Here is a 14,631-nt window from a genome sequence, read left to right as displayed (position 1 = left end):
TAGTTAAAGAAAACCCCTAAGTAGATAAAATACTCTTACAAGAAAAAGCGCCTGATACAAACCTGATGCAAAAGCAGCTCTTGTGAAAATTGGTGGCATTGTGAATTCTGCTAAGCACCAGAATATTTTATCTCCAAACCTGGTTCTGTCTTTCTCTCCGTGCTCTCACGGAAGGCGGTCGCTTTTCTCTGCTCTCCTTCCCTTATCTTCCCTGCTTTGCTCCTCTTGTCTCGTCTCGTCTGTCTACTGTCTATACTTTTGAGAGACTCTCTCCGCACTGCTCTCCAAACTAAAAAATCATGGAATTGATAAAGTGGTCTCTTAACGCAATTGACACAATTTTCTCTACGAGAAGCCTGGGTTCGGGGGAACCGGCCTGTCCTGCCAGAACGTTCACAGCTGGCCACACGATGGACGCGTGGGAGAAGTGGCGGGTCGTGTGCCTGGCGGTTCTTTCTGTGGAGGACATTGAAGACATCTACCTATTCGGAACCATGATTACAGGTCTTTTGCTGATTGGATTAGGCATTACCCTGGTTTATCGAGGAAATCAGAAAATGGTGACAGCTGTCCAAAGCCCCATAAAGCTGCCCGACATGATTGAAGCGGTGGGCAAAGCTGTCGGCACTCAGACTGTAGCTATTCAGAACTTGAACCGCAACATGGATAACATCATGGAGAAGCTCTTGGCTTTGCAAAGGAAATGGATTGATTTGGAGACCAGAATGGACAAACAGAGTAGTCGTGTAAAAGAATGTGTCTACTCGCCCCAAGACCAAACAATCCCAATCTTATCTGCTTTCAGCTCCCTCAGACAGCACTGGCCTCGGCCAAGGCCGTTGCTGGAACAACAACTCCCCCTGAAGATCACTACAGTGAGAAGCTCTTGCATTCCTTCCCCCACTTCCCGCGGTCGCCGCTTTTATCCCCAGTGTGACAAGCAGGTGCGCGACCAGCGCCGTCATGGCTGCAGGAATGGACGGCTGCTTGCTTGCGCTGGGTTACCTCTACCTCCACCCCTCCACCCTTACCCCCCTCCCCTGATCGCCCCCCTCCCCCCTCAAGTCCCGAGTTTTCATGTTGTAAAGTGTACTTGTGTTATTTTGTGCTTATGTGCTGAGGTGTTTTTTTAATGTTCCCACACTGTACTCCTCACAGGAGCATAGTGTGGGGGTTGCTTTTTTCTCCTCCCCTCTCCTCATGTTACTCTGTATTTTTTCTTTTCATCCCTGTCTTCCTGTCCTATCTACTCCCCCTCTGTCAATTGTGTGTATGTGTATATGTAAGGACGGGTTGATGGTCAATTTTGCTGGCACTTGTGACTAGTGACAATAAAGGGTTCATTCATTCATTCATTCATTCATTCAAGACATGACCTCAGGTAAATAACTTAAAACATGCATCCATATCAGTGTCAAAATCTCCGTCTACACCTAATGAAAATATGGGGTCTCAGTTGAATAGGGCAATGATCTGCGCAAAAAAAATCAAAGAACAGAACTGAGCTTTAAATGTTCTGTGTAAAGGAAACTCTAAGATCCTATACAAGTGTCTTCAACTTTACAGGAAAAGGCTTGGTGATGTTTCCTCCAGGGGAAGATTCACTAAACACTAACAAGGGGATGCCAATTATTTTGTCTTTTGCACTACATAAGAAATTTTCACGCTTGGGAAAAGTAGTGTCTAAACTATGTTAAAACTAAACAGTGCCCCCATATATTTAAGTGTAAATATCACTCATTGCATGTGTTGTGCAGTATATATGATTTTTGCTCAATTTTGTGATGGATGCAAATAATTTTGGAATTCACCATAGTTCTTTTACTGTCCCTGATCAAGAATGACGATGTGGATGGTGTAGAAGAACAACAGGAGCATGAAAGACAAGACGAGACTGCTTCTTATGGAGAATCTGATGGTGAAGAGGACGAACTAGATGACCTACCCAGCTGCAGGCGACCCTGGAAGGGCCCCATCTCACGCAAGGTCAGCCAGACAAGTGTATACCTGCAGGAGTGGAACGTTCCCTTCGAGCAGCTCGAGCTGGGGGATCTTATAGGGAAAGGCCGCTGGGGAAAGGTGTACCGCGGACGTTGGCATGGAGAGGTGGCCGTGCGCCTGCTGGAAATAGACGGAAATAATCAGGACCACTTGAAACTTTTTAAGAAGGAAGTGATGAACTATAGACAGACACGGCATGAGAATGTGGTGCTCTTTATGGGAGCTTGCATGAACCCTCCTCAGCTGGCTATCATTACAAGGTGAGTCTAGGGCCTGAGGGAGGCACGAGGGATTCTGCAGTGAAATGTCCAGTGTTCAGGTTTCAGTGCTGTTTCGTTTATTCCAATCTGGCACTAAATTTGCTTTTGTGACAGTTTCTGCAAGGGGCGGACACTGTACTCTGTCGTCAGAGATTCTAAAACCTCACTCGACATCAACAAGACCAGGCAGATTGCTCAGGAAATTGTCAAGGTACAACTCTTTTCCTCTTTTATTTATGATCGTTAACATTTCTGTTCTGCCTTCTTCTTAATTGTTAATTGTTTAATTGTTGAAGCTTAATTGTTCTTATTTTTTCATCTAATAGGGAATGGGCTACCTCCATGCAAAAGATATCGTGCATAAGGATTTAAAGTCCAAAAATGTGTTTTATGACAACAACAAAGTGGTGATCACAGATTTTGGTTTGTTCGGAGTCTCAGGAGTGGTGCAGGAGGATCGGTAAATAACCTCATATGTTCAGTTGCCATTAAGTCTCTGGAGTTTTGGCTGTAGTAATCAGTAGCTCAAGCGTGTGTGTCTCTGTGTATTTGTGTTTGAAGGCGAGAGAATGAACTGAAACTGCCGCGAGGCTGGATTTATTACCTTGCTCCTGAGATTGTACAGAGGATGTGTCCTGGAAATGATGACCTCTTACCCTTTTCTAAAGCTGCTGACATTTATGCCTTTGGGTAAAGACCACACCTAACGGTTTATACTTCCTGCTTCCTAGTATACAGTTGTAATCAAGTCAGTGGAAAAAAGACAAAACTCGTGATGATGGCTCCATCAATTGTTATTACTCATTTGTAATGCTGTAACTTCAAAATAATTAACGTGGATTACCATGAAATTAGATCATGCATTTTAAACCCATTATCACCCCAACATGTTTCAATTCAGGGAGGGTTAGGTGTTAGTTGTATGTGTATTAAAGGTTCTGTAAAATGGTAACCTATGCCAACAACCAGCCCAGTCTGACTGACTGTTTTGTGTTTTTACCCTCCTGAGAACTAGACCTAACTCCAGCTCTATGGTTTTGTGTCGGTGTGTTTACCTCTCAGCACTATCTGGTACGAGCTGCAGGTGAGAGACTGGCCAATTAAAACTCAGCCAGCGGAAGCTGCTATCTGGCTGCTGGGGAGTGGAGCAGGCATAAAGAGTGAGCTGGCCCAGATCAGCCTGGGGAAGGAAATCACGGTAAACCCACAACCGTTCTTCAGGATTTTATCAATAATATGCTCCTAAGGATACTTGATTTTGACTTGATATACCTTACAAGTTATACAAGTGGTATGTAGGGTTTCCGCCAAGAATTATGCCAGGAAGCTGCAGTCAGGACCATAAATATTTGGATATTCAAATATTTTTATTTTTACATATTTAAGTTACATATAATTCAGGTGAAGGATGTAGGAATTACAGCACTTTTCATATATGTTCTATATATGTTCTCCCCATATACACTGTGGTAGACTGCTAAAATTAACATAACTTAGTCGGTGTCCAAATATTTATGGGCCTAAACATGCCTGATGCAGGGTTGCCATCTCGGTAGCTTTTCAAAACAAGCCCAAACATTGTCCTAATGAAACCCGTTCAATTCCAGTGTCAAATCTGACTCTCCCCTACCCCTTTTCAACCAACAGGGAACCAGTTCAAGAACCAGTTTACTTAAAAGTAGATCATGAAAGAAAGAAAGAAAGAAAGAAAGAAAGAAAGAAAGAAAGAAAGAAACCTTTATTTGTCACATGCACACTTCAAGCACAGTGAGATTCATCCTCTGCATTTAACCCATCTGAAGCAGTGAACACACACACACACACCCAGAGCAGTGGGCAACCATACTACAGCGCCCACTGTAGGGGGAAATCGGAGCACCCAGAGGAAACCCACGTAGACATGGGGAGAACATGCAAACTCCACACAGAAAGGCCCCTGCTGGGCTTGAACCCAGAACCTTCTTGCTGTGAGGCAACAGTGCTAACCACGACACCACCGTGCCGCCCTTCACATGCAATTAATAGTAATGGTAATGTAGGCTGGTTCGCTAGTTGGCACCAAGGTTCAAAGAATCCTGAATGGAACCAGTACTGGAATGGGACCATGCCCCTGCTGCCACACGGCTATATTTTGGTTCCAGTTGGTTCAAAATTTGGTGCGTGAACCAGAACAGAACCTGTTCCCTGCTGGTGGAAAAGGGGTACTCTTGAATTATGGGTACTATTGATATGTATATCGTGTAATACTTCAATTTGAAGTTTTCCAGGAATTGGACCCATGAGCACACTGCCCCCCTCCACTGAGCAGGATGGTGAAAGACAGGGAAAAGAATCCAAAGATCACAGTTTAGAATTACACACATGACTCTTACAGTTGCACGGTTTCAAAATAAACTGTTAAACACCAATTGCATAACAACCAGTTGCTGCTCGAAAGACATTCATCCTGAGAGCATTTCACAAAATGCAGTGCCTGACCTTCACCAGTAGTAATTAGAACTACGTACAATTGGCATCATGTATTGTGGTCAGATGAGAATCAGAGTTTTTGGTTATGTATAGACCCCTTTCACATGACGTCACCGCGCCGCGAGATTTTGTTAGGCGCCATATTGGAAGACCAAGTACATGCACTCACAATATAAAACAAAGTACGAGCGAGAGTAAAGTGACACGATGGATGATAATTCGGGTTATGTGAGTACATTACCAGCTGCAGAAAGGGCACGGTATGTGGAGAAACTGGCTGTGATTGATAGGTTTGACCCATATGATAAGACTCGGGGCAAGGGAGAATGGAAACATAAGGAGGACCGGACACCAATTCTGCCATCTGTTTACTACCCAGACATTGTAAACTATTTGTTGTTTACACCCAGTGCCTACACTCAGTGTTCGAACTATGCCGATATTTTCGGGGGGCCCCTTTCTTTCCCTTGGGGGTGTGTGTGCTTGCGCTTGTCTCGGAGCGCGGATCTCCAAACACATGAGAAGCCTATCTTACGCACATATCACGCGGACTCCACACCTCCACACACGCATCGCGTCTGAAGTCATAACTCATCAGGGGAAATCGTGTCCGCATTGGCATGTTCAAAAAACAACCTCGCGTCAACAATGATACCACACGCAAGAAAAAAAAAAAACAGTCAGGCTACTCAACAACCAACCTGGCAGCAGCGAGCAAGCCCAAAACCATCCTAAATTATTATTATTATTAAATTGTAGAAGTCTGGGAGGCTTGCTCCTCATACAGTTATCAACTTGGGGCCACTTTAGCATGTTTTAAATCTGAATTTCTTGCGTTTGCTTACCTCAAAGTGTCCGCAGATCATGCACAGACTTATCCATTATATCCACAGTTTTTTGCCAAGTCTCACACAGGTTTCTTTCAAGTCTACTGTTGGGCCAATAAATCATAAATAAAACAGTTCAGATTTAAGTCGTTTGCCACTCCACTTTATTCTCGTGGGTTCACATACCGCTGCCGTTATTATCCCCTTATCACGAGTTTGTTGGTCTTCCAAAATGGCGCAGGGTCTGTTTACTTCTGGTTTTGGGTGACGTCAGTGAAAGGGGTCTATACCACCAGCATGTTTGGTGACACAAAATGTTTCAGTCCAAAACCTGGTTGCCTCTGCTAGGAGGTTCAGACATGGCCATCGAGTTTTCAACAAGATGATGAGATAAACATACGTCCAAATCCACACAAAAATGGTGACAAAACACAAACATTTTGCTATGATCATCTCAGTCTCCAGGTACTGTACGAACACCACTGAAAACCTGTGGAAGTCTGCATTCATATATAAAGGATGTTCCGACCTTGTTTGACATTGCTGTCCAGTGCAGGCATCACAACATATTAATTGTAAAGGGCAGATAGTTTTCAAACTAACGGTTTTGTTAAAAGAAGAAAAGAAAGAAAAAGAAAAAAGCACTACCTGAAAATCTTTTCCTTTATGTTTGCACTTGGAGCAGCATGGTGGTGGTGCAGTGGTTAGGACTGTCACCTCACAGCAAGAAGGTTCTGGGTTCTAACCTGACAGCCAACTGGGGCCTTTCTGTATGGAGTTTGCATGTTCTCCCTGTGTCTGCGTGGGTTTCTCCAGGTACTCCAGTTTCCTTCCACAGTCTAAAGACATGTGGATTAGGTCAACTGGCTACTCTAAATTGCCCATTGGTGTAAATGGCTCAATGTTAAGGCCAATTTATACTGACAACACAGTCCTCGCAGATGGTGTCGCAGATGGCGTCTGCGTAGCCCCCCCCCCCCCCCCCCCCCTTCGCAGACACTCTGCGCGCACCTCCCAAAAATTGTGACCACCGCAGAAGCCTCGCAGACAGCGTCGCAGACAAGAGGGCTCTGATTGGTCCACTCTACATCCGCTGTACACGCACTTCCGCTTCCCTACTTTCCCGGTTTGGTTTGTTTTCACTACCGCCATTTTTTAAAACACGAGCGAAGATGGAGCAGCATGAAGAGCGGTTGATCGAGGAAGTGAGGAAGTACGTACATCTATACGACTCCAGTTCTAGTCATTATAAGTAACCGGAGGATAAACACTCCACTAACCACACCCACCAACTACTCCTAGCGACTTCGCGCCCCCTTGCGTTGTGGCGGTGAATAATATCGCGCACGCCTATTACTCCCTGCTCAACGATAAATTACAACTGTCTGCGAAAAGCTATCTGCGAAAGCCTTGTCGCAAGAGCATGCAGAGGCCCTTAGCCCCACGCTAGATTGGCGACCTGTCCAGGGTGTACTCCGCCTCTTACCCAGTGTCAAATGGGATTGGCGACAGCTTCCCCTGCATAGGATAAGCGGTATATACAATGGTTGGATGTTTGCCCTCAAAGCATCACATATTCCTTGTGTTTATTCTATTTATATGTGAAATTTTGCTCATTTTTTCCAAGGGTGCCAATAATTCTGGTGGGCACTGTAATGTGATACAGAGTGATTCAGTACAGCCCAAATTAAAATGTTGCTTTTTTGTCATAGTGATTAATAAACTGAGATGAGACATGTTGGCTAATGTTTGTTGTGTCCACCCAAAAGGAGATCTTGTGTGCGTGCTGGTCCTTTGACCTTGAGGACAGACCGACATTCTGTCAGCTAGCTGACCTGCTAGAGAAGCTTCCCAAGCTCAACCGCAGACTCTCCCACCCCGGACATTTCTGGAAGTCTACCGAGTATGTATCATAGAGCCGTGAGATTGCATGCTGTCACCCTGCACTGCCTCACTGAAGAGAGCAAGCTGAAGTGAACTCTTCTCAGATGTAATCTTTAGGCGCCTAAACGTGTGGCTAAATGTAGGTAAAGTCTTATTTGTTTCCTGAGCCTTCTCCAAGTGTCTTAAATTTGTAAGACATTTTAAGGTAAATCTGATTTGCCTTCAACACATGCCTTCAATTCAGAATTCAGTGAATTCAGTGCAGCAGGTTGTTTTTGATTTTGTAATGAGCTTAAGTTTTAAATGTGAATGTTTTATTTTGACAAACAGCTATATATTCAGTCTGAGTAATGGAGAGTGATATATGATATGGGTGTGTTTTTTTAACTGATGATTCTCTACATAAAGTGCAGATTTCTGTAATTTATCAGTTTGAATTTTTTTTTCTCCTAGTTATTTTTGTACAGTAGATTCAGTCTTCATACATCACAGGCATATTTCTTATGCAGTTAATAAAGATACAACACCAGTAGCAAAACAAACAGGAAACATTATAATACCTGTTAAGGTCAAGATGATGCATAACAGGAAGCAGAAATGAAAATGGTAGTTTTGGTCAATGAAACTCTTTGGGTCATCACATACAGTAAATGTCCATTTGTATTCTCTCTAATCTTTCCTTCCCCCTGTTTCCTGTTTGTGCTGGGACCGGAACTGTCATCTGTTTCTGCTGACTTCTCCTTTTAACTTTCTGGGCCAAATCACCATTCTACCACTGTGCTGCATCTCAAAATTCAATCCAAATCCTCCATCTTTTTTTTTCTTCATCCATCTGTTTTTTTTTTTAATTTCTTCTCATGTCCTCTTTGACAATTTCTTCTTCCCACCATACTCATGATTGTCCTTTGTGGCTTCACTCTATCTCCAGCTCTTGGCATCATCACTGTCTGCGGGAACACTGTAGCCAAGGAATGCCTTCTCACTGCCCCTACATATACAAATATGATATTTAATGCACAGCTTAAGCATCTATGAGTATGACTTATCCACTAAAGGTATCCGTCATTTGTCTTTTGCTTTAGAAAATAAGCAAGTTATGTCACAGTATTTTTTTTCTGTTAATGTGATAAATGATTAGTACAATTAATTGGCCAGACTGAGTATTGTGATTAGGGGTGAATGATGTCGTGAGTTTGGTTTTATCACAGTAAAATATGTAGAATTACACTTTTATATTGTGACTATCATTAGTAATTCTACAACATTGACCAACTCCATTGTTAGTCAGGCTGACAAGGAACTAACTGAACATTTTAAAAATTTTCTGCTTTGATCCTTTTTAAATATTTATTTATTTTTTTAAATACTTTTTGCAAATCAGTGGACATATAACTTTCCATGGTGTTTCAAATAGCATGTTGTGCGTGTTCAGTGCAAACTTTATTATAACTGAATATCACAGTATATGATACATGATCTATCATGAACACATCAAGTATCATGCTATTTTTGGCATACATACTTTATTTATTCATCTTCAGTCTATGCCAGAAACACTGGGGACACACCCTGAATGGGACACAAATTGCCCATTCCAATAGTTACATAAGTCTTCTATTGTGGCAATATTTTCCAGGGGTCATGATTTGGTATCTTCGCCAGTATGGCCCACCCACGCAACATTGCTTGATTTGTATTTGTCATTCATGTCTACACAGCAAATTCCTCAGTGTTGAATTAACACTTTCAGAGTTAATTTGTGTCCAGTTGGACCTATATAAACACCAGTGGCGGCTGGTAGTCTTTCAAACGGGAGGCTGGTCAGTTATGATATTTCCAGATTTTAAAAGAAAAAAGAAAAAAACATAAATTTTGCCCATACTCTTGCCTCTGATCTGGCTGATTGTTGGCAGGGTCACAAACTGTGAAATAACAGGTTCTTTTGGCCCATTAGCCTACTGTCCAATATACATGATGGTGGTGTTGGGGAGGGGTATATTTTAACATTTTATATTTTAAAATTGTGGCATGTTGTTTAAAAATTGATCATTATTGAAAGCAGCTCTTTGTCAGGAACCTCAGCAGTAACAGCAGAGTGTTCTGGAATAGGCACAAGCACTGACCTTGGGGAGCCAAACATAGAGCTGGGTGCCACACATTTCATTCAATGACACTTTCCCTATATTTTACTTATTTTGACTGAGAAATGTTTTATTGACAATTTTGATAACCCTTCACTTTTAATCCAGGTCTGTAGTGTGAAATGTTCTCGGCTGTGTTTTTGTTTAAAAATGTTTTCCAAATTGTAGCGGTGTTTAATTCATATCCAGAAAAATATATATTCCAATATAATATACTCAGCATAAACATTTTAAATAGATCCTATATTTTTGGTCCATCCATGACATATGACTAAAGTAGCCTATTTACTGTTGTTGATGTGGGTCACTTGCTGTTAGCCAATTCACTTTCTCGTACCAGGAGAGCTGAAAGGAACGAGTATTATTCCCGACCTTTTTCACCAAGTCAATTTGAGGCGTTGGTCTACCCTGCTCTTTAATTTTAATTTTTTCCTCGAAAGGAAGACTAGCAAATGGCTTCGCCAAAATTAAATCAGCAATGCTCGGCATCCGTGCGCAGCTTTCTTGCTAGCTGACTAGCCCCCTCAAGTTCAAGTTCAGTCACTCAAATAAACGAAATTTTTGGAACTAAGATAGCAAACTTGACAACACTATATTTACACTTTATTTACAATGAAAATATATACAAACTAAAAAAGCTGGTAGAAACCGTATGTAATGAATGAAATCGAAATGTAAGCTGATCTCTTACAATACACCACAGCACTTGCGAATCCGCATGGGACTGAACTGAGATTCACCGCTGCCTGTCTATAGTTGAAACGAGCTGTCAATCAAAGAAAATATCCGGCCGCTTTCACTAATCACCAGTCTCCTCGCGGAAACTGCCATGTCCCTCCCACTGTGAGGCTCGGAGTCCGTAGGCGGGCGTTTTCGCAGTATTTGTCCAATAACCGTCTTGCATTTTGAGATTGAAAAGCGCATAGCTCCCAAATGCCATTGAAGTCCACTGAGGCTGGGAGTCCGTGAGACTCCGTGGGCGGGCGTTTTCGCAGTATTTGTCCAATAATCGTCTTGCATTTTGAGATTGAAAAGCGCATAGCTCCCAAATGCCATTGAAGTCCACTGAGTCTGGGCTGCATCGCGCTGTCATGAGGGGGGAAAACTCACGCACACATTAGGCGAACTGGGGAAAGTTATAAGGGAATGATTTCGCACTGTAGTTGGGTTGAGCACATATATTTCTATGATTCTGGATCTGAAATAGCAATGTTATAAGGTCGGCTATAACATAAGCCTAGCGCAATTCATCCTACATGATGTTCGTCATTTTTAGAGGAGGCTGAGCCTCCCTCGTTGTCTTAGAGCAATCGCTCGTGATAAACACTCTGGGTGTTAATTCAACACTGGGGATTTGCTGTGTACCATTGACTAGGTTTGTGTGATATTGATTTTTCCCTGCTTGCCATTTAAAAAATTATGTTAAACTATTTTAATCATCCCATACTGACAAAAGACAGGAAACTGAGGCTTTCCACTGTTTCAGGTTTGATGACAGTATGGGAAGGTGTAATAGTAATACCAGCTGTGCAGCTGGGAACTGCTTGCCAATAGCAACAGCAATTGGCAAAACCCAGCTGTGGATTAAAAGGTGATTCTGCAGTAATGTGCAATAAACAACTTAAACACATATTCAATATAATCCTTTTACAAATCATTCATGGCCGACATGAAAATCCCAAAACTGCATATTAAATCACTTTCTAATTAGCATCGCCATTACATTTGTAAAGTGGTAGATTTGACACTTCATTTTTTTTTTTTTAGGTCAAACTTCTTTGTCATTTTTGTCTCTTTCAGATGAAAACACAAAATGCTTTTGTTTGTCCGACTTTAGCTTCAATTTTATGCTACCTTCTATAATAACTATAGTTATCAGCTGTTAACTATTTACTTGTCTAATGTTAGCTAAGTCAAGGATCCACTGTTAGATGTTATTTCATAGTAATGAAATTAAAACGTTCTCCATTTACTTTGAAAAAAAGTGAGCGCGTCCCACAAGTTTAATTGAGAGCATGTGTTTTGGGGGAAAGGGGTGGGGCCTAATTAGGGTGTTAGTTAATATAGGAGAGTTCAAAACACCTGCGCAAATCATTCCAGATTAATGTCAAATGGCTTATTTCCCATTTTATTGGGGGAGAAAAAAAATGGTCTTTTGGTGTATTTTTCAGTGTTAACTCATACTAGTATATAGACGTTAAGTTGCAAAACGCGTAAAGTTTGACAGGACTGGTAATACAGTATAATCAGAGTAAATGTGACTGGATATCAGGGCAGTGAAAAATCATGCAGAGGCGATTATAATGTTATATTACACAATCCTATCATCATTGAGATATCTGGAGAAAAAAAAAAGTGGCACTGTTGCCTTAAATGTTTACAGATTTTTCTGGAGATGGCAGTGTTCTACTTGCAGATGGTTTCTATTTAATTGGCATCAATAACGTATATGTTTATTAACTTACTATATTCCCACTGTCTATATTGCCTCTTCCTTCTCCCATGGCCAGATCTAGCCAAGAATAAACTTTATGCTGTACTGAGATGTCTGCTGTCAGTTTGTAGCCAGGTTATAGTAGATCCTCTTGCATATGCATGCCTGTCTGATCCTGCTTGCTGTACCTGAGTAAGAGATGTAAAACTAATAATGCTGCTGATCCTTTATTCATGCCTTACTGAAGCTAGCCGTTAACATGCCTTACCTTATTTGTAAATCTCATATTACAATCCTGTACAGTACAACCTTTAATGTAAAGTTTGGATAAAACTGTCTGCACTTTAAATCGAAATTTTGTGGAATCCTATTCTCATTCTTCACTCTGTCTGTAAATAATGAACACAAGAAGTTTGATTGTATCTATTTAGGCAAAGTGAACTGAAATGAGAAGACGGAGAAAAGGAGCGCTTGTAGGAATGTGTGTTTCTAAATGATTTATGCTTTGCGTAAAGCATGTCTTTATGGTTAATTTGGAGAGTGGAATGTTCAGAGAATTGTAATGGCACAAAAATATGCTCTCATGAGGGATTATGCATGGCAGATTTTAGGAGTTGGGAGGTTGAAGAAGCAGCTTTGGGTTATAGTAAAGAAAAGCAACTCTTGGGTGATTTTTGGATTTGTAGATATTGTTTTTATTTAATATACAGCTCAGCCTCCTATTATTTGTACAAACTTTTATATGATTGTTTTCCATCACAGCATTTGGAATAGGTACTTTATTCCTGTTTTATAGAGATAAACACAAGTATGTTGTAAAACATGAAATGTACGTTTTTAACTGGTTTAATGTGTATTTTAATGGATTTAAGGTTTTAAGAATTTCTTTGTACAGCATGTTTAATGTGTTTGGATAGTTTATTTCATGTTGTCTTCAACCTGAAAAAACAATAAAGCCCAATTTGTTAGTATGTATGTGAACATCTCTGAGACTGTGATTTATTGGGAAATTCAGAAGAAAGTGCTCAGGAATGTCTTTGCATTTATTGGGACATGAGTGTGGATACAACATAAAAATCTCTTAAACAGCTGCTGAAGGATCACATTGAACACACTGAATGTTTTCATCAAAGCAGCTGACAAGGAAAATGCAAAAATGTCAGTTACAACGAGGAATCTGAGTACCACAGAAGCAACGGTAGCATTACATCTGAGATATAAAAGTGGGGAATGTCAACACAATAAAGAGGAGAAGTAAAGACATTTAAAATTACTTGCAGGTATTATATTGTGCTGTGTACATCCATTTAATAAGTGTGTTTGTATATAAGTACAAGTGTGTATGTGTGTATGGTGCCTGAGATGGACAGGCTTCCCATCCAAGGTGTATTTCAGGGGTCCTGGCTCTGACTCCACCACAACTGTAATGAAATAAAATGCAGCAAATGCACAGTTTGATTTGACACCGGTATTGTGGAACTACATGTAAACTACAGTGTCTTGCAAAAGTATTCATCCCCCTTGGTGTTGGTCCTGTTTTGTCGCATTACGAGCTGGAATTAAAATGGATTTTTGGAGGGTTAGCACCATTTGATTTACACAACATGCCTACCACTTTAAAGGTGCACATTGTTGTTTTATTGTGACACAAACAATAATTAAGATGAAAAAACAGAAATCTGGAGTGTGCATAGGTATTCACCCCCTTTCATATGAAACCCCTAAATAAGAGCTGTTCCAACCAATTCACTTCATAAGTCACATAATTAGTTAATTAAGATCCACCTGTGTGCAATCAAAGTGTCACATGATCTGTCACATGATGTCTGTATAAATCAACCTGTTCTGGAAGGACCCTGACTCTGCAACACTACTAAGCAAGTAACATGAAAACCAAGGAGCCTCCAAACAGGTCAGAGACAAAATTGTGGAGAAGTATAGAAGTCAGGGGTGGGTTATAAAAAATATTCTAAACTTTGAATATCCCACAGAGCACCATTAAATCCATTACAGCAAAATGGAAAGAATATGGCACCACTACAAACCTGACAAGAGAAGGCTGCTCACCAAAACACTCAGACCGGGCAAGGAGGGCATTAATCAGAGGTGCAACAAAAACGCCAACAATAACGCTGAGGGAGCTGCAAAGATCCACAGCGGAGATGGGAGTATCTGTCCATAGGACCACTTTAAGCCATATACTCCACAGAGTGGGGCTTTATGGAAAAGTGGCCAGAAAAAAGTAATTTCTTAAGAAAACACATATGGAGTTTGCCCAACAGCATGTGGCAGACTCCCCAAACACATGGAAGAAGATTCTCTGGTTAGATGAGACTAAAATTGAACTTTTTGGCCATCATGGGAAACGTCATGTGTGGCGCAAACCTAACACCCTGAGAGCACCATTCCTACAGTGAAGCATGGTGGTGGCAGCATCATGCTGTGGGGATGTTTTTCATCTGCAGGGGCAGGAAAGCTGGTCAGGACTGAAGGAAAGATGGATGGCACTAAATACAAGGCAATTCTGGAGGAAAACTGGTTTGAGACGGCCAGAGGTTTGAGACTGGGACGAAGGTTCACGGTCTAGCAGGACACTGACCCTAAACATACTGCTA

General features: G+C 41.4%; 1 protein-coding gene across 5 annotated transcripts in view; it reads left to right on the top strand.

Annotated features, from left to right (window-relative positions):
* The window catches only part of ksr1b (kinase suppressor of ras 1b), a 70,594-nt gene extending 57,115 nt beyond the window's left edge, over window positions 1-13,479 (top strand). For all 5 annotated transcript variants that reach the window (XM_060944053.1, XM_060944054.1, XM_060944052.1 and 2 more), the window contains 6 exons: window positions 1,840-2,261; window positions 2,376-2,472; window positions 2,588-2,721; window positions 2,823-2,951; window positions 3,324-3,459; window positions 7,327-13,479. In XM_060944053.1, coding sequence (XP_060800036.1) covers window positions 1,840-2,261; window positions 2,376-2,472; window positions 2,588-2,721; window positions 2,823-2,951; window positions 3,324-3,459; window positions 7,327-7,473 — 1,065 coding nt within the window. In that variant the 3' untranslated portion in view covers window positions 7,474-13,479. The remainder of the gene's footprint in view (window positions 1-1,839; window positions 2,262-2,375; window positions 2,473-2,587; window positions 2,722-2,822; window positions 2,952-3,323; window positions 3,460-7,326) is intronic.
* The last annotated feature ends 1,152 nt before the right edge of the window (window positions 13,480-14,631 follow it).

The sequence above is a fragment of the Neoarius graeffei genome, chromosome 17 (assembly GCF_027579695.1).
Source record: "Neoarius graeffei isolate fNeoGra1 chromosome 17, fNeoGra1.pri, whole genome shotgun sequence".
NCBI classification, from domain to species: Eukaryota; Metazoa; Chordata; class Actinopteri; order Siluriformes; family Ariidae; genus Neoarius; species Neoarius graeffei.
The sequence above is the reverse complement of the archived record's forward strand: the minus strand, read 5'-3'. Positions and strand labels throughout refer to the sequence as shown.